This window comes from Symphalangus syndactylus, chromosome 3 (genome assembly GCF_028878055.3).
Source record: "Symphalangus syndactylus isolate Jambi chromosome 3, NHGRI_mSymSyn1-v2.1_pri, whole genome shotgun sequence".
Classification (NCBI taxonomy): domain Eukaryota; kingdom Metazoa; phylum Chordata; class Mammalia; order Primates; family Hylobatidae; genus Symphalangus; species Symphalangus syndactylus.
In genome coordinates this window covers 69764221-69788177 of record NC_072425.2, presented here as the reverse complement: position 1 = coordinate 69788177, position 23957 = coordinate 69764221, and the positions used below count along the sequence as shown (strand labels likewise).

The following is a 23957-nucleotide window of genomic DNA, read 5'->3' as shown; positions in this document are numbered from 1 at the left end:
ACATGGGCTATGGAACACAGAAATGCCAATTGATCACAAGGTTGATGGAGATTAGCATACTTTGGTGTGATTAGCATGGTATGCAACCAATTTAACAGGTGCTCTCTGCTAACCAATACAGGATTTATTTCTGTGATGTTTGCAAATGTGGGGAAACCTGTTGGAAATTGTCCCAACTGGAAAACAATTTTTGTTTTATTTGTTTTATTTTATTTATTTTCTAAGGTAAGCTTTCTCTTGACAACATAATCTCAATACTGAGGAGAATGAATTTGCTGTTTAAATTTGAGGCATGTTTATGAGGCCTACTGGGGAACTGCTATTTGGTTTTCTGCAAGATTTGTTCTGGAAAAATTTGACACAATAAGGAACCATCAAAAACCACTATTTTAAACTTTAGTCAATTAAATACATTATTTAAATTACCATGTACTTTTTAAAATTTAGGGTGTTTGAAAATATAAAAATAGCCTTCAAAGATTACCTCTAAATTAGTTCTTCCTAAAGGTCAGAAATGTATTGACTAAACATCCAAAAGGGTGGTGAGGTGGGGGAGAGATTGCATCTGTTTAAATTAACAATCAATCCATATGTCAACAAAATTCAAATGGTGAAAATCAGTCCTAGTGATGGCCCTGAGCAATTTTCATAATGAAGTTTCATCATCTGTGACCCATTGGTTGTCCTTTGGTAGCGTGTGGAGGTGCAGTTTTTAAGGAGACTAAAGGAAGATTTTCCATGGCCTCTGGATTTTGCTGTTTTGGTTTGTCCTATCTAAGACTCTTCAAGTGCTTGTAAGCCTGTAAACTGTACTCTCACCTTCTGTAACTCTACAAGGCTTCTCCCCCATGCGTCACAACAAAGAAAATTCTTATGTCAGCCGGGCGCAGTGGCTCACACCTGTAATCCCAGCGCTTTGGGAGGACGAGGCGGGTGGATCACATGAGGTCAGGAGTTCAAGGCCAGCCTGGCCAACATGGAGAAACCCTGTCTCCACTAAAAATACAAAAATCATCCAGCTGTGGTGACACGTGCCTGTAATCCCAGCTTCTTGGGAGGCTGAGGCACAAGAATTGCTTGAACCTGGGAGGCAGAGGTTGCAGTAAGCCAAGATTGCAGCACTGCACTTCAGCCTGGGTGACAGAATGGGACTCTGTCTCAAAAAAAAAAAAAAAGGAAAGAAAATTCTCACATAGCCTTTCCAGACTCAAGTTGTCAAGCTTCACACAGCCCTTAGAAAACATCGCTGATGCCAAATCCCATGCAGATGGAGGATCGAACCCCAAAAAACTGAGTTAAATGGGTTGTGACTTCCTCAAAAGCACAAACTAAAAGACTGAAAGGGGCCATGTTGGCTTCCTTGGTCTTACTACATAACTCCCTTAAAATTCATCAACTGCAGGACATTTAAGTAAATTAATCTTTCTGACTGTTCTGTGAAGAAGATCGTTTACTGTAAAAGTTCACTTTTAAATGCAATCTTTTAATAATAGATTCTTTCCCCATTTCGTCAACTGATTTCAAGAAAGGAAACTGTAATTTCCCAAAAATTAGACACACACTGTTGCAATATAGCAAAATGCTTGTGATCCAAAACAGCTTTCTGTTGTTAAATAAAGAAAGCACCCTCTTAGATAGTTAACTTGTTTTTCCTGCTTGTAATTTTTTCCCTGCTTTGGATATACTCTGTTTAAACACAAATGCTATGTAGGTTCTTTCAGCTTTACTTCCTGCTTTCTTACCCTTTATTAGAAAATGCTATCTTACTTGAAGCCAGGTGCGGTGGCTCACTTTGGGAGGCCGAGGCAGGCAGATCACCTGAGGCCAGGAGTTCGAGACCAGACTGGCCAACATGATGAAACTTCATCTCTACTAAAAGATACAAAAATTAGCCAAGTGTGGTGGCTCGTGCCTGTAGTCCCAGCTACTTGCACGACTGAGGAAGGAGAATCCCTTAAGCCAGGGAAGCAGAGGTTGCAGTGAGCCAAGATGGCACCACTGCATTCCAGCTGGCCGACAGAGCAAGACTCCAACTCAAAAAAAAAAAAAAAATGCTATCTTACTTAAGCTTCCTAAAATTTGAGAAAATGTTAATCACTTTATTAATCTATTCATTTAGTCTTTGCCCAGCTATTACTATTACTTGCATTAATCTGATTTTTAAATTTTTATTCCATTTCATAATTTATTGAATTGTGTTTTATTATATTTTTATCATTTTTAAAAGTTAACAGCATAATCTTACATTTTGTCAACATATTTTTTCTGAAGAACTCTAGGAGCAAATTGGTCTTAGAATATTCAGGTCTGCATGAAGTAAAAATCAGTTATGCCATTCTCTGATATGTGAGTTGGCAATAGAATTTGCGTGTAAAGGAGATTGAAAGCTATCCTGATTAATTGAGGAGGAAGTAATGAGTGGCTGGACCATGAACTGAGCCAACAAATAAGTTATAAATTATTGATGCCCCCAATTTCTGCTTAAAAAAACTTGAGGAAACAAAATGCTAAATCTACTCTTCCTTTGAATCTACAGATCACTAATAGATTGCTGTTTTAAGCTTAAATATATCAATGGTTTTATTCTGACAGCAGAATTCTATTTATGCTAAAAATAACGATCTCTAAATAGGGATTAGAAAAATCAGAAAGGTCTTTAAATAGACATTGTCTTTTCTGACATTGCCATCAGTGACAAACCACTAGACTTGTTCTGTCTAATGACAGAAAGCAAAACTGGTGGTCTGTTTTGAAAAAGGAAAAATGTGTGTGCATTTGGTTAAATGTTTCACCTTTCAACCAAGTGTTTTATTATGTTTTAGTTACTGCCTAAGAGCACAGATTCTAAGAAATCTTGATAGTATGAAAACCTAATGTAGGCACTTAAAACATGCCTTGGGCAAGTCCATAGAGATATCCTGCCACTAATTCACAGTGAATCCCCTAAGAATTCCATTTTCGCACTAGTAGTATAAACTAAACAGAGAATTCAGTGGTACTCTAGATCCTTAAGGCAAGTGACAAATTAAAAATTCATTAATCACTTTGAGGCTGAGATACGGTATTTTTAGGAAGAATACTTCCAACTTTGAAAAAAAAAAGTCTCTTGTGGAGAAAAATGAATAGAGGGTATAGTTCACCAAGAAGAAACCATTCTTTCTCAGGAGGAAAAAAAAAAAAAAGAGGGAGGAGGTGAGAGCAGAGAATTAGGAAGTTCAGGAGCAACACCCTCTAGCGCTATATATAGCTCTGAGGCTCAGCTTTCTTGCCTTGGTGCAGTTGGGCCTCCGGTGCTCTTGGTAATGACACTGAAAGCAGCAGTTTTTAAAGATATACTCAACTTTCCCCACTCCCAAGATGTGGGATTCTAATGAATCTACCCATGCAATCCGTGTCTGAGACATTATAGCCTTTGGAGAGCGCCATTTGCTGAAATGTCTAGTGACAGCTAAAATAAGCCGCTTTGGTGGAAAAAAACCCGCTGAGTGGTTGAAATCAGAGCTGCAGAAGGTCACTTGCTATTTTAGTAACTGCAAGCTGGTCCTCATTTTATAACATCACAGTTATAAACAAGACATTGTCACCTTGCTTGTCAGTTTACTTCTTTTTCACCAAAATAAGCAGATGTAGCCCTTTTTCTTTCTACACAGAATTAGGTAATTTGGATGACTTGTTTCCAAACTTTGCTTAACTGTATGGTTCAATATGTAAGAGAAGTTATTTTTCACACATTTCTATAAACATTGCTTCAAAATATTATTAGCTTTTTACATCGTCCGATATAATTGACCTTTTAAAACTCTATTTACCTGTATAAACCTTATCACGCACATCTCAATCATGCTGTAAATCCTTACATTGGACTGTCTTTCATACTCCTTTGATTTATTAAGATATCACAGTGAAGAGTATTGAGGATGGGGTAGGATATGTAGAAGTCCTTTACAGTCTCAGGGGAGAGAGAAAGAGAGAGGAGAGAGAGAGAGAGAGAGAGGTGACTCAGCTAATTTCTAGGATTATTTAGATATAGTCCATTTGGAAACGGAAGAAGGAAGTTAGTTCCAGCCCCAGGGTTCTATAATGATTGCACACACTATTGAGAATTACCGTCAATTTTATTCTAGTTTTCCCTTCAAAAATTTAATTTCTCTTTTCTTATTGCCCACATCAAAAGTAAAGATTACCCTTAAGACTTCTAGGGAGGTGTGACAATTTTAACAATATTTTAAAATATTTTTTCATCAAAGTGATACAGAAGTATATTTACCTATATCAATTATTTTAAAACTTTCTGACACTTTTTTCATTTGATTCACACATTGTCATTTCTATCCCATAAAGTTGCTCAATATAAAAAGTTATAAATTCTGTTAATTGAATATAAATCTTGGATTCCAATAAGCCTTCCACAAGGAATAGTATCAGGGCCAAAGTTGAAAACAAAACAGCAATTTTTGGGGGGAAGTTTTATGTGTTTATACATGTGAGAATATAGAAGGGAAAGGAAGAGAAAGAGAGAGTGATAGCAAGTGATTGTTCATGAAATTAACAAATAGAAAATGAGGAATGTGGATTTAATATTAACCTGCAATACACACCCAATTTTTCCTTGCCTGCATCAATGTTCACTTTTCATGATTAAATCACTTATCATGATTAAAAGGAATGACTGGACAGACTGAGCATATAAAATTGTTTTTCTCTTTCCTCTACATCATTATATTAACTATCAAAGCAGCCCACATACTCTTAGTAAATTGAACAAACCTCTGTCTCACTGAACACATGTAGGGAATCTTAACAACTGAGAAGATGTAGCTGCATTTTCATTACAAGTTTTCTTTCACACCCACTTAAGAAATCTGCAGCCTCATCCGTGGTCTCAGGAAGAGCAGAGTGCAGAGTTTGTGTGCATCACCTTTGCAGGTGGTAGAATTTCCCATCAGTTAGTAATCTGGGCAATATTCCTGTTGGACTTACTATTCCAGCACAGAGCATGCTGACTTATTCTTCGACATGTACCATCTGCAGCCCAAGCTAGTCAAAGAAGCCAACAAAAACTGAGCTGAAAACAGCTGCAATCCAAGTTAGGGTAACGGATGAAGGATGTGAGATTGCCCAGAAAGATTCCATATCCTCTGCTCTTTTACCTCAGTCCCTTTTGTCTGGACTTTCTCATGTGGTTGGTCCCTAGAGAGGACTACATTTACTGTTACCTTTTCTACTTTTCCAAGCAAGGACTCTTGAAAGTTCCTTTGGCTCCCAACAGGAACTTTGCATACTGTATTCATTGTCTCTCCTTTGGCCTTTCTTTTTAAATCCTTCTCCTCTTTGCACAACTGCAGACTCTCAGTCTAAGCAAACCATCTCCTTGGACATTCAAGCATCTTTCTAATTGACAGAATGAGCCCTCCAGCCTTGCTCCCATGAGACCAAGTCTAGCTGTACCACGTCTTGTATCAAGCTGAGCTTTGAGAGGGTCAAGTCGGTTTTTGCACATGGCTCACCTCTGCACTGCAGAACAGTGAGAGAAAGCGGAGGAGGAAGGTGTCTGCAATTGCTGCTACTGTGCTTTTGCCTTCGTTGCCATTCGTAATAAGTCTTATTTATAAAAGAGATTTGACTTGCATTTCCCACCACATGGATATGGAAAATAATTTTGCATGCTTACCATTTGACTTCAAAGCCATTCTGAGTGCTTAGGCTTTAAGATCATCAAACAAAGGATCAGTCTTAACTCTGACAAATCCTTTGAGAAATAAAGCAGACAATTGAAGGAAGGAAGAACGGATAGATGGATGGGCATCTTCAACATTATCTTCACTAACTCAGCATTGGTTAAGCACCTACTATATTTAATATTTTCTCTCGGTGCCTCATCTGCTGGTCCCATGTATTCTCCTTCAAAATTTTCTTGAATCTAGCTCCTCCACTCCATCTCTGTCATTATGACCTAGTTCAGACCTTCCTCATAGCTTGCCTGAATTTTCACAACAGCCTGATTAATTTCATGTACTCACTAATGCCATCTCATCTTTGCCATGACTAAAGTCACCTTTCTAAAACAAAAACCAAGGTGGGGAGCAGTGGCTCACACCTGTAATCCCAACACTTTGGGAGGACAAGGCGGGTGGATCACCCGAGGTCAGGAGTTCGAGAACAGCCTGGCCAACATGAAGAAACCCCGGCTCTACTGAAAATACAAAAATTAGCCAGGCATGGTGGTACTCACCTGTAGTCCCAGCTACTCGGGAGGCTGAGGCAGCAGAATCACTTCAACCCGAGAAGTGGAGGTTGCAGTGAGCTGCGATCATGCCACTGCACTCCAGCCTGGGCGACAGAATGAGACTCTGTCTCAAAAATAAATAAATAAGACAAAAAACAGACCATAGTTTACAGCTCCTACTTTACAACTTCAGTTGGTTACCAGTTATCTCTGAATTGGTAAAATTCAGAGATAAAATCCAAAAATCCTACAAGATGAAATTCCTTGACCTGCTTACTCAGACGTCCGTACTTCAGTCACAAAATCCATCCACCCTAGTCTTATTTCTCCTCATCTCCTCCATGCACCCTATGTTGCAAATATACAAGACTTCAAGCCAGGAAAGACAGACTCAGTTTCAAAAACATTGCTTGCTAGCTCCATAGAAACTGGTCTAGACTCACTTGGTCTTTTTTTTTTTTTTTTTTTTTTTTTTTTTGAGACAGAGTCAGGCTATTTCCCCAGGCTGGAGTGCAGTGGCCCGATCTCAGCTCACTGCAAACTCCGACTCCCTGGTTCAAGCAATTCTCCTGCCTCAGCCTCCCGAGTAGCTGGGATTACAGGCACCTGCCACCATGCCCAGCTAATTTTCTGTGTGTGTGTGTGTGTGTGTGTGTGTGTGTGTGTGTATTTTTAGTACAGACAGGGTTTCACCATGTTGACCAGGATGGTCTCAATCTCCTGACCTTGTGATCCACCTGCCTTGGCCTCCCAAAGTGCTGGGATTACAGGTGTGAGCCACTGCGCCCAGCCCTCACTCACTCTTTCAAAACCTCACTTCTATCCTCAGTAAAGGGGAGACTGGTTGTAAAGAAGTAAAGGTTATAAAGATATGTAATGTCAGAAATTACCTAGCCTACAGCTAGCTTTCTATCTGTGCCTTCATAACATCATTCCCTCTACCTGGGATACATCCTTCTCTTCTCTATGTGACAAACTGTGCTCATCCTTCAAGACCCAGGCATCTCCTCTATGGTTATTTTCCTGCCCCTACCCCCAGACTAAGTTAGCCACTTTCTTCTTTGGGCTCCCACAGTAACTGTGGGCATTTATTGCATCATGATATGAAAATATATTATTGTAAGATACTATAAAACACAGGCAAGGGTAGGGGATGGTGGCTCATGCCTGTAATCCCAGCACTTTGGGAAGCTGAAGCAGGTGGATCACTTAAGGTCAGGAGTTCGAGACCAGCCTGGCGAAGGTGAGGAAACCCTGTCTCTACTAAAAATACAAAAATTAGCCAGGCGTGGTGGTGGGCACCTGTAATCACAGCTACTCGGGAGGTTGAGGCATGAGAATCACTTGAACCTGGGAGGTGGAGGTTGCAGAGAGCCAAGATCGTGCCACTGTCGTCCAGCCAGGGCAACAGAGTGAGACTCGGTCTCAAAAATAAATAAATAAATAAAAATTAAAAAAGAAAAGAAAAGCCAAAATCTTTGTTTTTTAATCTGTACCTTGACCTGATACAGAGTACCTTCTCAAAAATATTTGGTGAATGAATATATGAAGGCATTATGCTGGGATCTGCTGTCCAGTTCTTAAAGAGCTCATACTCTTAAAGGGTGTGGGACAAACAGAGGAATTCAAATAACCACAGTATGAGTCTCACTGGAACAAGGGCTCAATTGAGGCAGAATCAAAGTGTGATGGCAGCCAGCCCTTCTTCCTGAGGACATGGTTGGCAGGGAAACTTTCACCAGGCATGGCCATCTGGGTTGAGTCCTGAAGCATGCATGTGGATTTAATTTCCTATTTCCTTAACCTTCCCACGTATTTATTGTACCTACCCTTCCTCATAAACCATAGACTCCTAAATTTTGATATCAGAAGGCCAGAGAATTCTTAAGCTTTGGCCAACACTTCCAGGCAGATGTCATAAAAGAACAGATAGAGTTTTTCATAACACAATTGTGAGTGGCAATGATAATCTAGTTTATAAACCCTGAAGCCTGTAAATTACCAACAAATCAGCATGTCTTTGAAAATGAAAACAAACTACACCAAGAAGATAATAGTTTGAAAACTATAAAGCTATAAAATCTTTTGTTATCATTATGTACCTACTGGAAAGCAAATATGTTTTTTAGATTCTAAGTAATTAGACTGCCCCGGTGAAATTGAAAAATGATGAGCCATGACATACCAATCTAGTTTAATATGATGGATAGAGTAATTTTTACCCTTTTTACACCATAGGAGAATGTTCAATAAAACTTTGAATATAGGATTTTTTAAAGAAAGGATTTTGTAATATCATAAGCAGTGCAAGTCTAGAAATGCTCAATGCTGAATCCAATAGAGTAGAACTATCGTCAGAAGTTAGCATTTGGTAGCATAACGTGTATTATTTTATTTTGATTGAAAAACTCTTGAAATATCTTCCTTCTGTAGGATGGATTACGGAATTAAGTATCTCCACTGAGTTGTATCTCCACTGGAGTCATCATATTGCTCCCCTGATGACAAACTATGTGAACTGTCCTAATAAGGATAACTGTGGCTACCATTTATTCAGTGTTTCCAATGGGCCAGGCAATGGTCTATAGATTTTTGTTTAGAAAATTTACTAGAAGCTTAAGTTTACAATTTTTTGTTCTCTACATCACTAAAATTTAATTTACTTTGTACCCTATATACCAGAAGCTTAGTGAGATAGAAAGGAGACAGCCAAATGCTGCTTTGAGGGCTGTCCTGGAGAAATGGGGTTGGCCATTTAGAAAGAACAGAACTTATGTTTGAAATGGCACTACCTGAAATACAAGAAAATTTTATTTTCAACTAGTGTTCAACTAGCAGGTGGGATTACAAGGGACCACCTCCTAGCTCTAGCCACCTCCAGGGGACTCACAGCAGGCTTGTTTTGTCTTGTTTTGTTTTGTTTTGTTTTGTTTTTGAGATGGAGTCGCGCTCTGTCACCCAGACTGGAGTGCATTGGTGCGACCTCCACCTCCCAGGTTCAAGCGATTCTCCTGCCTCAGCCTCCTGAGTAGCTGGGATTACAGGCGCATGCCACCACACCTGGCTAATTTTTTGTGGTTTTTTTGGTAGAGATGAGGTTTCACCGTGCTAGCCGGGATGGTCTTGATCTCCCACAGCAGGCTTTTTTTAAGGAGAGTTCTTATGTCTGGTTCTATTGCTCAAATTTCATGTCTCCAAACCCAAAATGATTGGTACTTAAGATATGATGTGAAATACAACTCGATTGGGATAAACTGCCCAAAATTGTGTTTGCTACTAATTTTTGTGAATATAATTATTTAATCACTTTAAAACTTTTTAAAAGAAAAAGGTTATTATATAAAAAATTTAAAAGGAGAATATAATGGTCCTTATGACCCAATTCCAATCATTATCAGCTCATAAGCCAATATTGTATTGTGTACACCACCTCTCCCATTATTATGTAAGATATTTACATTGCCCCAAAGTCAAATCTACAAAAATAATATTGTCAGTGAAAGAGTCGGACTGACTCAAAGAGTCTGACCCGATCGGGCTCAAACCAAAGACACGCTGGTCGTGGCCAAGAGATTTTATTGGAGGCACCAAGGCAACACCACACAGAGGAGAAGGAAGGAAGAAGGGGCGAGCTGCTTAGGTGCTGGGTTTTTATACTCAGTGGGGCTACGTGGGCATCGGTGACTGGCTTAGGGGTGGGGTTTGAGTAAAAGGCAGGAGGTGTTCTTCCCTGATTGGCCTTCTCTTGGCGGGCTCGCAGGGTGGGGAACCGGGAACCGGGGGTGAAAAACCCAGAACCGGCGCCATCTTACTGTGCCCATGTTACTTAACAGTCAGAAAATTTAATTTCTTTCCTTGTCCCTGCATTCTATTTATTCCCTATTTCCTCTATACATAGCCTTTCTTTTAGTTTATTGTTTAATGCTTCCTTTAAAAAAGATAAGCAAATAAATTTATATTTTAATGCCCCCTTTCTGAGATAAACAATAGGGTTCTAGTGATTTTCAAAACATTTTAAAGTATTTGGAGTACAAGTGTTAAGACTGTTAGTTGACTTTCAAGCCAAAAAGCAAGAAATATAATAATTTTATATCTTTTTTATAAATAAATACCTTTGAATGGTTTCCAACTTGTAAAACCCCTAAGTTGTGATCAAAAGATCTGGGGGAAAGCAATAAATTTTGTTTAAAATACTGAAAATTGAAAAAATGCACTAAAGAGTTTGTCTGAAGATTTTAAGATAGATAGCAATGTTAAAGACACTTTAATACAGTAGGAGTATCTCCAAAAGGCATTCTTGTAGTAAACACATTAAAAGCTAATGAGCAGACTGATTTTATTCACAAACCTTTGAACTGATATCTTTTCTCACAGATCGAATTGCACAGAACATCATTAAGTCCCATTTGGAGACATGTCAATACACCATGGAAGAGCTGCACCAGCTGGCGTGGCAGACCCACACCTACGAAGAAATTAAAGCCTATCAAAGCAAGGTACTCTGGGAAACCATGAGAAAGTTTTTCTGTGATTACCCTATTGCTGTCTTGCTCAAGCTCAGCACTATTGGCATGTTGCGCTGGGCAATTCTTTTCTGTAAGGGCATCCTGCAGATTGTTCGATACTTACCAGCATCCCTGGCCCTACCCACTAGATGTGGCATCGCCCTCACACACACTTGTGACAATTAGAAATGTCTCCAGATACTGCCAGCTGTTTCCAAGGAGGCAAAACTACCCTGATTGAAAAACCACTGCCCTATTTGAGTGACTACAGAGACTGTGCCTTCATCAAATGATTTTAGGACATCTCTTGCTGATTTCTTGGGTGGAGGCAAGGAGCAGGAGCAATGTAATAATCACAGCAGTTGTAATCCTCACAAACTTACACAACAAATATATGGAACAAGGCTTTCTAAATTTTTTTCTTGCCCTCCATGTTAAAAAGAATCCAAATAACAGGACAACTCATCCCATATTTTTATTATTACAGTGTGTTATTTCTTTGGGTTTATAGAAGAAGTTTTTAAGAGGAATTTATTGTTGTTTTTCAGTATTTACATTACATTACTTTGGGATAGAGATCCCCAATTACAAAATCTACCAGTAGATGGAACTTTAATAAAATATTTAAATGCCTGTATATCTAAATAAATGTTTACAATATGCTGATTTTTCTCCACCAGAACAACTAAATCTTAGTACTTTTATATAAATAGGGAAACAAAGGCATTGTGTCACTATGGTCAATAAAAATTAGAATTAACACACATAGATTTCTGTTTCTCATTTCAAAAAATAAACTGAGGACTAAAAAATATTTGGGGGATTCTACTGAACTTAGGAGAATGATTTGATTTGATGTAATGCCTTTTTCCTCGGAATTTTTTTTTTTTTTTTTTTTTTTTTTTTTTTTTTTTTTTTTTTTGAGACAGAGTCTCGCTCTGTCACCCATGCTGGAGTGCAGTGGCACAATCTCGGCTTACTGCAAGCTCTGCCTCCCAGGTTCACGCCATTCTCCTGCCTCAGCCTCCTGAGTAGCTGAGACTACAGGCGCCCCCCACAACGCTCGGCTAATTTTTTGTATTTTTAGTAGAGATGGGGTTTCACAGTGTTAGCCAGGAGGTCTCGATCTCCTGACCTCGTGATCCACCTGCCTCGGCTTCCCAAAGTGCTAGAATTACAGGCATGAGCCACCGCGCCCAGCCTCGGAATTCTTTTTAAACCAGAAAACACTCTCCATAGGTCTGGAAAAAAGACACAACATAAAAATATTACAAATTTAGTGTCCATCAGATACCCATGAAAATGATGTCATGGAAGCCTGTGAATGAAATCACTATCCCTCAGTGCAAAGTTTTGTTTTTTATATTAATATAGTATGTAAAGATAGATTTGTTATTTTCTTTACAAACTCATACTTCGTTTAGGTGAGAAGGAGGAAAAGGAGGAAAAAATAGTAAAGAAAATAACAAAGCTATCCTTACGTACTATAAACAATGTTGCTATTATCTTAGCCTCAGTACTTTGATCATTTTGGCTTATTGAGGTCCAAACAGGTCAAAATATTATCTTAGGGAAAAAAAATAGAAGTAGTGCCCTCCTCTTTTAAAGAAATCATACGAATTCCCTCCTTGGGCCCCAAGTGACAGATAAGCACCAGTAAGGCAAACCTGAGTGTTCTGTTGACTCTCCATAAGTCGTTTGCCCTATTTACATTCTGTGTCTTCTCTCCTGAAGTCCAGGGAAGCACTGTGGCAACAATGTGCCATCCAGATCACTCACGCCATCCAATACGTGGTGGAGTTTGCAAAGCGGATAACAGGCTTCATGGAGCTCTGTCAAAATGATCAAATTCTACTTCTGAAGTCAGGTAAGCAAGAAGATTCATGGGGGGCCTATTTCAGATAAGGATGTGGTCAGCCCTTAGCACTGTGTTGGTTCTAGAAAATCCTCCTTCCGATATGCAGCTCGTTTCTACCACCCACATTGTCAGCCAACTCCCAAAGGAAACTCTCAGTAATAAAAATGCCCTGATACTCATTCAGTTCCCCTTTGAGGTCAAATACAATTTTGCTTATTGAAAGTGGAGCTATTAATTGCGGAGGTTGAGATACCCAGCTTGACAGGCAGTGCAAGTAATTAGCGTGTCAAGGTGGCTGAATTGCTGAGCCGGCGCTAAAACGTACTCCTTGCCTTCTGTGAAAGGAAAAAAAAATGCAGGCTAGCTGAGTTCTGTCTCTGTGGTCATTTCCAATCATTTTAATGAGGATAGCCTGCAGCCAGTATACACCAGGAGAAACTCCACGGTACTCTAATCTTCCCCTACGCTTCCCTCACATACTCTCTGACACACACAACTGCTACAGTCGCTACGGAAGTTGCTCAAGAAACTGCATATGACTGACTTTGCAGATGTTATTACCAAACAGGAAAAAGAAATTATTTGTCTTTCTTGAGCCCCTTTGAAAATAAAAAATAAGAACCATGATGGTGTTTATGAGAATTTTCATGGTCCTAGGCCATGATAATAATAACATACTCATATGTAAAATAACTTACATATATGTTTATATTTCCCTATGACATCTCAAGTAATCTTGTGAGATCCATATTATTATTTCCATCTAACAGAGGAGGAGGAAAAGATTCAGAGAAGTGAAGAGCTACGTTCAATACTACAAAACCAGTACAAGGCAAAGTTGGCATTTGAACTTGGGCCACATATAACTGTTATTCTAAGATCCCTTCTTTACCAAATGACGCAAGTTGATGTAAACCTTGACTGAGTGCCAACTTGATGTACCAGTCATCTAAACCACTGCAAAATTTAACTAAAACAGCAAGAATTATTTCTTTCACTCTCAAAGCTACAATTCGGGCAGGGCTCAGTGGGAATGACCTTATCTCTGCTCCATGTGGTATTCACTGAGTCAGTTCAGCTGAGGGCAGAGGAATCCACTTTCAAATTGGCTCATTTACACGGCTGATGAGTTGTGCTGGTTGACAGCCTGGAACTGGGCTGGAGGCCTCAGTTCCTCTCCATGTGAGACCCTCCATAGACTGCTTGGACTTGCTCACAACATAATCACTAGGCTCCAAAAGCCAACACCCCAAGAGAACAGGGCAGAAATGCGTAGATTTTTCTAACTTAGCTTCAGAAAACACATATTGTTATTTCCATTATATACCATCAGTCATGAAGGCCCACCCAGATTCAAAGATAGGAGACATGGATTCTACTACTTGATAGAAGAGTGGTAAGGTCCTAGAAAACATATGGGATGGAAGATATTTTTTCTGACCCTCTTTGAAAAGTGAAATCTGCCATACTTCATATGTGACCTTGAGCTAAACTCTCTAGATAGCAGTTTCCTCATTTGTAAAATAAAGAGATGGACTAGAAACAATGAATTCCAAACTCGGAATTGCATCAACAACATCAAAGGAGATTATTGACAGTTCAGAGACATGGGCACCATGAGTCCCATGGAATCCAAATCTCCTGGAGGGGAACCCAGTTCATTGTATCTCTAACTAAGACTCAGATATAACCAATCCATGGGCTGACATTTGGGAACCACTGAACCATATAATCTTTAACATCTCTACCTGGTGTAAAAATGTTGACTCTAGTCAAAAAGGTAGGGTACTTAATATTTTCTAGTCTCATGTAACTCCTCCATAAAATAGGGCTAATAAACTCACCTGAAATAGTTATCGTAAGGAGCAAAGATAAAAAATGAATGTAAGAGGCCAAAGAAAGTTCCTTCCATTGTGTAGATACTCACTAAATGGTACCCATCTACTGTTTGTGTCAGAAAAGCGTTCCTTCAATTAGTATTTGCAAATCCTCCCCATGTATAAGCCTCTATGCTAGATGACATATCAAAGACAAGCAGAGAAGAATCAGCAAACATATATACAGCAAAGGAAATAAAACAGAGACATAAAGATAAAGTGGTGGCATAAGACAGGTACCAAGGTTGTAAGCTAATCACCAGTATGATGTTCTCATGCAAATCTGTGGCTGCTGAGTCTGGCTGTTAACTTCAACTGCACTATGCAGCAAAAGCCCATTTCTCCAAAACATGGAGAAGCTATGCAGCAGTATTTCCTCAGGACGTTAATAATGCTCAAAGGGAAAAACAATGGTAGTAAACAAATTCATTCAATAAATATTTGCTTAGCACCTACTATGTGCCAGAAACTTTTCTTGGTCCTGGAGATGCAAGAGTGAATACAATAATCATGGCTACCTATCACTGCAGACAAAATTTCTGCCCTCATTTCCTCAATTGTGAATTCAAGAATCGAAACTAGCTTTAATATTAGTCGAAAAATAGAGAGAAATGTATTTTCAAAAAGTAGTGTCCAGCTTAGCCACCTGTAAAATATATTTTCTCCTTAATTCCTCATATAAGTATCAAGAAAACTTTATTTCTAATATACTAAGTTGGTGCAAATATATTAGGTTTTTGCCATTACTTTCAATGACAAAAACTGCAATTATTTTTGCACCAACCTAATAGTTATTTTAGGGGAAGGAACTTAAGGGATTTCTGTATGTGTGTGCCTGTGTGTGTATGTGTCTCTCTGTGTGTTTTAAAGTTCTTGAAAGTCTCTTACCTATATGCAGTAATAATTTCTTTATTATTGGATATATATGCGTATTTTTATTTTATTTTTATTTTTATTTTTACTCATAGGTTGCTTGGAAGTGGTTTTAGTGAGAATGTGCCGTGCCTTCAACCCATTAAACAACACTGTTCTGTTTGAAGGAAAATATGGAGGAATGCAAATGTTCAAAGCCTTAGGTAAGTTTTCCTTTGATGAGGACACAATTTTATTAGCCACCATCAGTTTCTCCACTTAGATTGAAATTGGTAAATGAAATGCCTTGATTCTTTGATGTGAACCAGTATCTCATTATTTGATAAGCGATGGACCAGGTGAGCTTCTAATTCAGGCAAGCCTCTCCTGATCTTCTGACTGTGGCCTCCAATACAAAAGAGAGAGAGAACTGAGGACTCTCCTGAGAACAACCCTATTGAGACATCGTTCATTCAGAAATAAATGGAGGCCCAGTGTGGTGGCTCATGCGTATAATCCTAGAACTTTGGGAGGCCAAGGGGCGCAGATCACTTGAGCCCCAGAGTTCAAGACCAGCATGAGCAACATGGCCAAACCCCATCTCTACAAAAAAATGCAAAAATTAGCTGGGCATCGCCAGGTGCGGTGGCTCATGCCTGTAATCCCAGCACTTTGGGAGGCTGAGGCAGGTGGATCACTTGAGGTCAGGAGTTCTAGACCAGCCTGGCCAACATGGTGAAAGCCCGTCTCTTGCAAAACTACAAAAATCAGCCACGCGTGGTGGCTCACGCCTGTAATCCCAGCTACTCAGGAGGCTAAGGGAAGAGAATCGCTTGAACATGGGAGGCGGAGGTTGCAGTGAGCTGAGATCGTTCCACTGCGCTCCAGCTTGGGCGACAGAGCAAGACTCCATCTCAAATAAATAAAATAAATAAATAAAATTAGCTGGACATGGTGACACACACCTGTAGTCCCAGCTACTTGGGAGGCTGAGGCAGGAATATTGCTTGACCCTGGGAGATTGAGGCTACAGTGAGTCATCTTCACACCACTGCACTACAGCCTGGGTGACAAAGCGAGACCCTGTAAAAAAAAAAAAAAAAAAAAAAAAGAAAGAAAGAAATAAGAAATAACCAGAGACTGATGCTAAAAGAGCTGGGCTGAATTCTAGATCATTCTTTGTGAAATCAGCTTTTTTTTTTCCAACTTTATTGTATATTGCATAGACCCCTGGTCATCCATGGGGGTGACCTCTTACGTTTCTTATGTCAATTTATCATCATGAGTTAAGATACTTAATTAAATGAGGTGCTCCTCTACTTGTTTCTCACCCACAGAAGTTAATTCACAAAGTTCTGGGAGCACAGAGTTCATGCCAACCTGTCCACAATGATCCCAGACCATTCCTGTGGGAAGGCACTAACAGAGTCAGTCTTTGTTTGGAAGTGTTATATATCATCACATCCAGTCATCAGTGCATGGCATGGTAGGAAGAACATTAGCAAAGATGGGCTGATGCCAGGAAAGGTTTTAACGATTGATAGTGCCATTTGTTCCATATCCTGCCCATGGACACCAAAGAAGGCCACTGCCCTTTCACCTCTTGTGCTGTTAGTTGATATGGCAGCCAACAACAAGTCCATCGGGGCTGGCAATGTTTCCCTTCTACGGTTGATACACATCCATGTCATCTCTAAGGCTAGATTTTCAAGAAAGGAGGAAAAGCCTTGGCAAGCAGCCTCAGTATATTTCCAGCTTCATCAAATAAACATTCACCAGGGATCAGTGTAGAGATGCAACATTATTTTGCCAAAATATGCAACAGCTAAGCAACTGACCTGTGAGTCATTCATTAGAAGGTAATAATAAATAAACTCTAGCTCCTCAGTCAAATTTCCAAGGAAATTGCGAAACTGAAGTGTATCTCATCTCTGTTCCATAAGGTATTTCTAATGTCTCAGTTTAAAAGAACAGAATACCCTACGTTGCTAGCTTCAAGTGCTACAAAGACTGACAATCCTCAGCCCCTATACGTAATGTTTTAGGTTTTCTATGAATACTATCTCTATTGTAAAGGACCCCCAAATCACTTATTTTATATTCTTTAATGTGAAATCATTTCAAATTTATAAGGTTGTAATCATATTATGGATTGCCAGACAGATGTGACACTGCTCACACACCAAGTCTACTTGCTTGCCATTGGTAGGTAATATTAACTTCGATTGCCTGGTCAAGATGTTGCCCAATTTTCTCATTCTTTGATTAGTATCAAATCACTTTTTATAATTAGAAACTTAAAAAATATCTTTTCTAGAAGTCTAGTATGCACCTCCTTGGATAGCTTATTGATTATGAGATTTTTCTTACTCTTGCCCCATTTCAAGTTCAAGTATTTTTATTCCATTTTTCTTCTTCCTTTATAGGTTCTGATGACCTAGTGAATGAAGCATTTGACTTTGCAAAGAATTTGTGTTCCTTGCAGCTGACTGAGGAGGAGATCGCTTTGTTCTCATCTGCTGTTCTGATATCTCCAGGTAGGGCAGTCTCAGTTCTCTTACCTTTTTTAAAAACTTGTTTTACTATTTTTAACATTGATGACACCTGCCTAAGCCAAAATGTTCAGGAGAAACTTTAACAGAACTATATTTTCTTTACCAAGTTTTTGATATTTTTGGACAGTGAAAAGGGAAATAGCTACAAGTTTATTAAAATGACCAATTTTGGCCCGAAAGCAAGAGTAGAGCATAGGTCAGGGGTTATTCCAGATTCAGATAAGCAGAATCATTCCTTGACAAATAAAGGAAGACAAATAGTGGCCTGAGTTACAGCCAAGTTCTATTTTGACTTTAAGAATAAAGTACATAGAAAATAAATGTCCAGTTGGATGAGACACAGTAGAAATGTACCTAAATGCAAGCTCCAGAATGGGGACCTACATAAGTAAAAGGAACACTTTCTACTCTTTAAATATCTCTTGTGTTGGCATCTTTGCCCAAATTCATGTTGATGTGCTCACTTCAGACAAATGCTGGTGCCTATTTTCTTAGCAATACATTTGACCTTGAACAATGCAGGGGTCAGAGCATCAATTCCCTGCATGCAGTCAAAAATCTGCATGTAACTTCTGACTCCAAAAAATTTCACTACCAATAGCTTACTGTTGACCGGAAGCCTCGCTGATCACATAAACAGTCGATTAACACATACTTCGCATGTTAAATGTATTGTATACTGTATTCCTACAATAAAGTAAGCTAGAGAAAAGAAAATGGTACTAAGAAAATTATAAGCAAGAGGAAACAGATTTCCTGTTCATTAAGTGGAAGTGGATCATCATAAAGGTCTTCATCATGGTCGTCTTCATGCTGAGTAGGTTGAAGAGAAGGAGGAAGAGGAGGGTTTGGTCTCGCAGTCCCAGGGTGGCAGAAACAGAAGGAAAATCTTCATATAACTGGACCTATACAGTTCAAACCCATATTGTAGAAGGGTCACCTGTATCAGGAGTTTTTAAAAGGAAGTGAGGACAGCAGAGGGGAAAATGACTCATACTGAAGACTGCCCGGTAGAAGAGGAAAAACTTCAGACATGGAGGTGGACATTCTGGTACCAGCTCTGTGACCAAGTATCCGTGTGATATTAAACATTTGAACCCTCAGAGCCCTAGTTTCCTCATCTATAAAATAAGAGGGATGGACTCCATAATCACTAAGACCTCTACTAGCTCTAAAACGCACTGAAATGCCAAGTTCTCAAAGAATTCAAGGTGTGACAATATTTATGGATCAACTAGAAGTGTAGTGAGTAAAATATTTTTTAAAAGTATATACTAGGCCTGGCATGGTGGCTCACGCCTATAATCCCAACACTTTGGGAGGCTGAGGCCAGCGGATCACCTGAGGTCAGGAGTTTGAGACCAGCCTGGCTAACATGGTGAAACCCCGTCTCTACCAAAAATACAAAAACTAGCTGGGTATGGTGGTAGATGCCTGTAATTCCAGCTCCTTGGGAAGCTGAGGCAGGAGAATCACTTGAACCCAGGAGGCAGAGGTTGCAGTGAGCCGAGATTATGCCATTGCACTCCAGCCTGGGCAACAAGACCAAAACTCTGTCTCAAAAAAAAAAAAAAAGTATATGCCAGCTTAAAATATAGTAATAAATAATATAATCATAGTAATATAACAACAATAATATAGTAATAAATACATGAGTCTCTAGCCAGAATGAGAATTCAGTTACTTACTCAGCTGTTGTTTGGTTACATTTTGGGTTAAGGGATAACAGTATCACTGACAGTTCTCTACAGAAAGAAAAACAAAATCCTGCCTAATTTTTAAGGTCAAGAGACTCATTTCTTCTGTTACCCATTTATCTGTAGAGACCAGATTTCTTTTCTTATATATGCTCTACTATATTTTTCAATGAAACTGGAAGAAATTAATCTTACCTGTGACATAAGATAACATATTATAATTTTAACATGTCATTGTAACTATATTTTCCAATAACACCAATGTCTGCAGTTTTTATCTGTTTGGCTTTATTATTCCTAATATGATTCTTGATGATCTTATCAGGATATTTTTAATTTGCTACTGTTTTTTATTTAACCACTTTATCAAAAATGGAAATTAGTTATCACATAGAGTGTTTTTACTAACAGTTTCTTTTATGGCTCTGTCTAGAATCAAGCTGTTCCTCTAGGCCTTTTTTTTTTTTTTTAAACCCTAGAAAGTTTCCCAGGCTTGGAAGCACAAAGATAGATGGAAGAAGTGACAAGAATACTTTTCTCTGTTAGCAGCCACATGCCAAATAATTTTCCTTCTACCATTTTCTCATTGCATTTGATTATTTCCATTGAGAATAGTTCAATAGAAAACTAAATCTAAGCTGGTGAATCTATGGATGAGGGAGATGGTTTTCCTCTAGTTCTTGCTTGCTCCAAGGAAGCGTTAGAAAGAGTCACTTTTCTCTTTGGGTATATTTGTGGCAAGTCAGTAAATTTTAAGCAGTAAATATTTAAGACATGAAATATTAAATGTATTAAATATGAATGATCTATGAAAATGATCACCCCAGAAGAAAAGCTAGCCTCTTCCTTCTGAACTAGAAATCAGCTGAGCTGTTTGGCGTTTTTCTAGAAAAAAAAAAGTGCTATCATCATTAAATTCTGAGAAGTTTGGAAGCGTGCAATTTGGTTTACTCTACCTAGTGGGGACTCTTCCAGTGCTGCTAGCAGACTCACACTGAGAGGCTTCACGAACTCCAAATACCTCATTTGCCACCCTGGCTTAGTGCCATATTCAAAAAGATTTCCAGCCTATGTAGGCTCCATCTCTTGCCAGACAGCCCCCTATTCTTTCTCTAGGGTCCTGACATAAGAGCCACTGTTTATTCAGCTTCAAACAGCTTAGGGAAGGGAGAGCGAGGGGAACTTAATGTATTCTGATTGACAATTGTCACTGAAAGCTTTTGTACTCACTTACGTAAGGGTTTGCTTAACTGTTGGCTAGACTGGTCTTCATCCTGTCTAGGATTACAGAATTGAGTTTCTCACCTGACCTGAACTGTGTTCAGGACGATCATGTTCAAGTTCATTTCCATGACTATTTGTTCGGCATTTGAAGATTTGGGGTGTCTCTTCCATAAAGGTCCAACCTAAGGCATTGATGCTGGGCTGAGTTTTGTCACCGTGGTGTATAAATCTTCTAGGAAGGAAGGAGAGAGTGAAGGAGAGGGGATGGAGGGAAGGAAAGAAGTGTGGGAGGGAGGGAGGAAGGGAGAAAAAGAGAGAGGAAGAAAGGAGGGAAGGAAGAAAAGAAGGGAGAGAGGGTCTGAGGGAGGGAGAGACAGATGAAGAGAGGCAGGAAGGAAAGGAGGGATTATCCTATTCACCATTTAAGAATTCAATATAGGAAAATAGAACTCAGAAGTGAATTTTTGAAACTGATTTATGTTTATGCTATATAAATTCTAACATAGCTTCAGCTTTATATCTGATGAGAGAATAAGCTGAGAAAAGGAAAAGGGATCCTGAACACCAAAAATATTCCTGTGATTTTCTTCACTTCTATAATTCTTCTTCACAAATCGCTAACTTCTACTTTGAAAGAAAACCTAAGCATATGTCCAAAGCAAAGAGTGAGAGATGTAAATTGTCACAGACAATAAGAAACAAAGCAGCAGATTATCTGAACCATTGTGTCCTTTCCTCCAAAGTGATTTCCTGTGTCATAATATTGCGCATTCCTGGCATCACGGTATTGCCTATGAAATACTTATGTTTTATGTAAATAATGACATGTCTTCAGAAGCAACTTAGAACTAAGTAATATGAAATGGGCCTGAAGCTTGGCACTTATATATGTGGGTGAAGCAAAACAAAGTTGATGTTCCCTCCACTTATCCACTCTTTCTTTCATCAGACCGAGCCTGGCTTATAGAACCAAGGAAGGTCCAGAAGCTTCAGGAAAAAATTTATTTTGCACTTCAACATGTGATTCAGAAGAATCACCTGGATGATGAGACCTTGGCAAAGGTAGGTCCGCAGATCACAGAGCCGCCACCACCAAAAGAGAGCACAGTGAGCAAAAAGGCCTGCTTATAAATCAAGGGAAATTTCTCAGCAGCAACAATTTCTGAAAGTTACCAAAGACTGCATAAATTTTGAGGTATGCAATTTAAAAGAGAGACTAGTGAATTGTAATAGATTGCAAGAAGGGCTTTCTTATAGAGGGATGATATTGACAGATCTGAACCCAAAGTTCAGGAGGACAAATCAATGAAACCAAGGGTGTTTCACCAGAAGAACAAGCACTCGAAGCAAGGAAACAAGTCTTCAAAATTCATATATGAAGAAAGAGAGGGCTTTGTGCCAGTTCAGGAGCCAGGTCTGGGACAAAGTTAAAAGTAGGCAGATTTTTATTCAAAATAAGAAAGAACAATCAAATGATGAGAATTGTTGTATGGGGGGTGGACTACTGTATAAAGCAGTGAGCTCTGTGTCGTAGGTCATGTTCTGGTAGATACTACCTAGTCACTTCTCAGGTATGTTATAAATGACATTCCCACTCAGAGTGCAAGATTAGACTGATGACTTGTAAATTTCCCTTCAATGCTGATCTCTTCGTGCAAGACTTGCCCTGAGGTTCTTTCAAAATGGGGAAGTTTCCCTGGAGCAAAATCCATGCAACATGCCATCAATTTCTTGATTCAGCTTAATTAAGAATGATCTTTAATAAGAGTACTGAAAAAAAGTGTTTACCAAAGTAGAATAATCACAAAAGGAAAAAGTAATTCTCAATGATTGATATTCAGCATTGTTTTATGTCTTAAAGTATCTTTGATTTCTCAAGAACTGAAATTTTTGGGCAGCCAGAATTATCGTAGATTTTAAAGTATCTTTGATTTCTTAAGAACTAGAATATTTTACAGGGTAAGAAATTAAGAAATTGAGCTTATTCTTGGTTAAAGATCATAGGAATCCCACTCTTTATATTTTTATCATTAAAACCTTCCCACTCTGCCCTTGAAGTTCTTTGTTTTAAAAAGGGGGATGGTAAAGACTCTATTTGGAGACACCATCAGATTTTACTTTGCACATACAGAGTACTGCTATAAAAAACCTCCATGAGTTAAATATGCTGCTTCATTATGGTAACATTTTGTTAAAATTAACGCATCACTAGCAAGAACGTTTCCACATTATAGAGCAATAGTTCTCTTTGACATAACTTTTCATTTATTAGGTGGTCAAGGACAAATCACCTACTCTCTGCACCTGTATTCTCCCAGTCAATAGCAGAACTTCAACATGCTTTCAGATTCACTGGGCAGAAAAGACAATCGTGTAAATATATGCATGTGTCTCCATAGTTGCTTGGTAGCGTATATGCATAAATACATCTTGTTAATTAATGTGGAGGGATGTTGTCTGCATTTGGGATCTCCTGAAGACTTTTGTCCCCATATTTACCATCCTAAAATTAAAGTCTTGTAAAAACACAAAGTTAGATGAAAATTCTTGCTATTCTCCTTGCTTGGGAGGATTGTCCGCTTGTATGAAAACCGTGGTCTCATCATCTATAAAATGAAGATTACAATTTCTTCTCCTGTACAGATGTGTTGTGAGGTTCAAATGAGATTCTAACACGTTGTGAAATGGTGATTATTACTCCCCTAGGAGGGTAAAATGTTTATGCTTGCACCACTTTCTACCTCCCACTGTCCTGGTTATGATTTGAGGTATGTGAGATAGGAAGAAGATAGAAATTGAAGAACGAAAGATGTTTGAAGGCAAGAAAGAAAATTATGTCAACTGTACATCAGATTAACTTCCCTTTCTCCATCTTTACTTGGAAAAGTGCACAATTCAGTTCTTTTCTTATAGACAAGTAATGTTGCAAAACTGAGAAAGCATTAGAAGAGGATTATTTCTTGGATAAAATTGGCTAGAACCAGGTGACAACGCATTGCTTCTATAGGCCACATGCAGATGTTGGGTTTTTGTGTGGCCCCTTTCTTGTAACAGTTATCATTTTAATAAGATGTTATCTGAACTAATGCAAACTGACCATGAAATTGAATGAGAACTGAATTTTCATTTATCGCAGCTCTGATCTCTGTGGCTTCAGATTGAA

The 23957-nt window shown here is 38.8% G+C and overlaps 1 protein-coding gene across 1 annotated transcript in view; it reads left to right on the top strand.

Annotated features, from left to right (window-relative positions):
• Positions 1-23957, top strand: part of RORB (RAR related orphan receptor B) — a 195371-nt gene that overhangs the window by 153374 nt on the left and 18040 nt on the right. The window contains exons 5-9 of the mRNA XM_055272244.1: positions 10601-10722; positions 12466-12598; positions 15435-15542; positions 17745-17855; positions 21744-21856. Coding sequence (XP_055128219.1) covers positions 10601-10722; positions 12466-12598; positions 15435-15542; positions 17745-17855; positions 21744-21856 — 587 coding nt within the window. The remainder of the gene's footprint in view (positions 1-10600; positions 10723-12465; positions 12599-15434; positions 15543-17744; positions 17856-21743; positions 21857-23957) is intronic.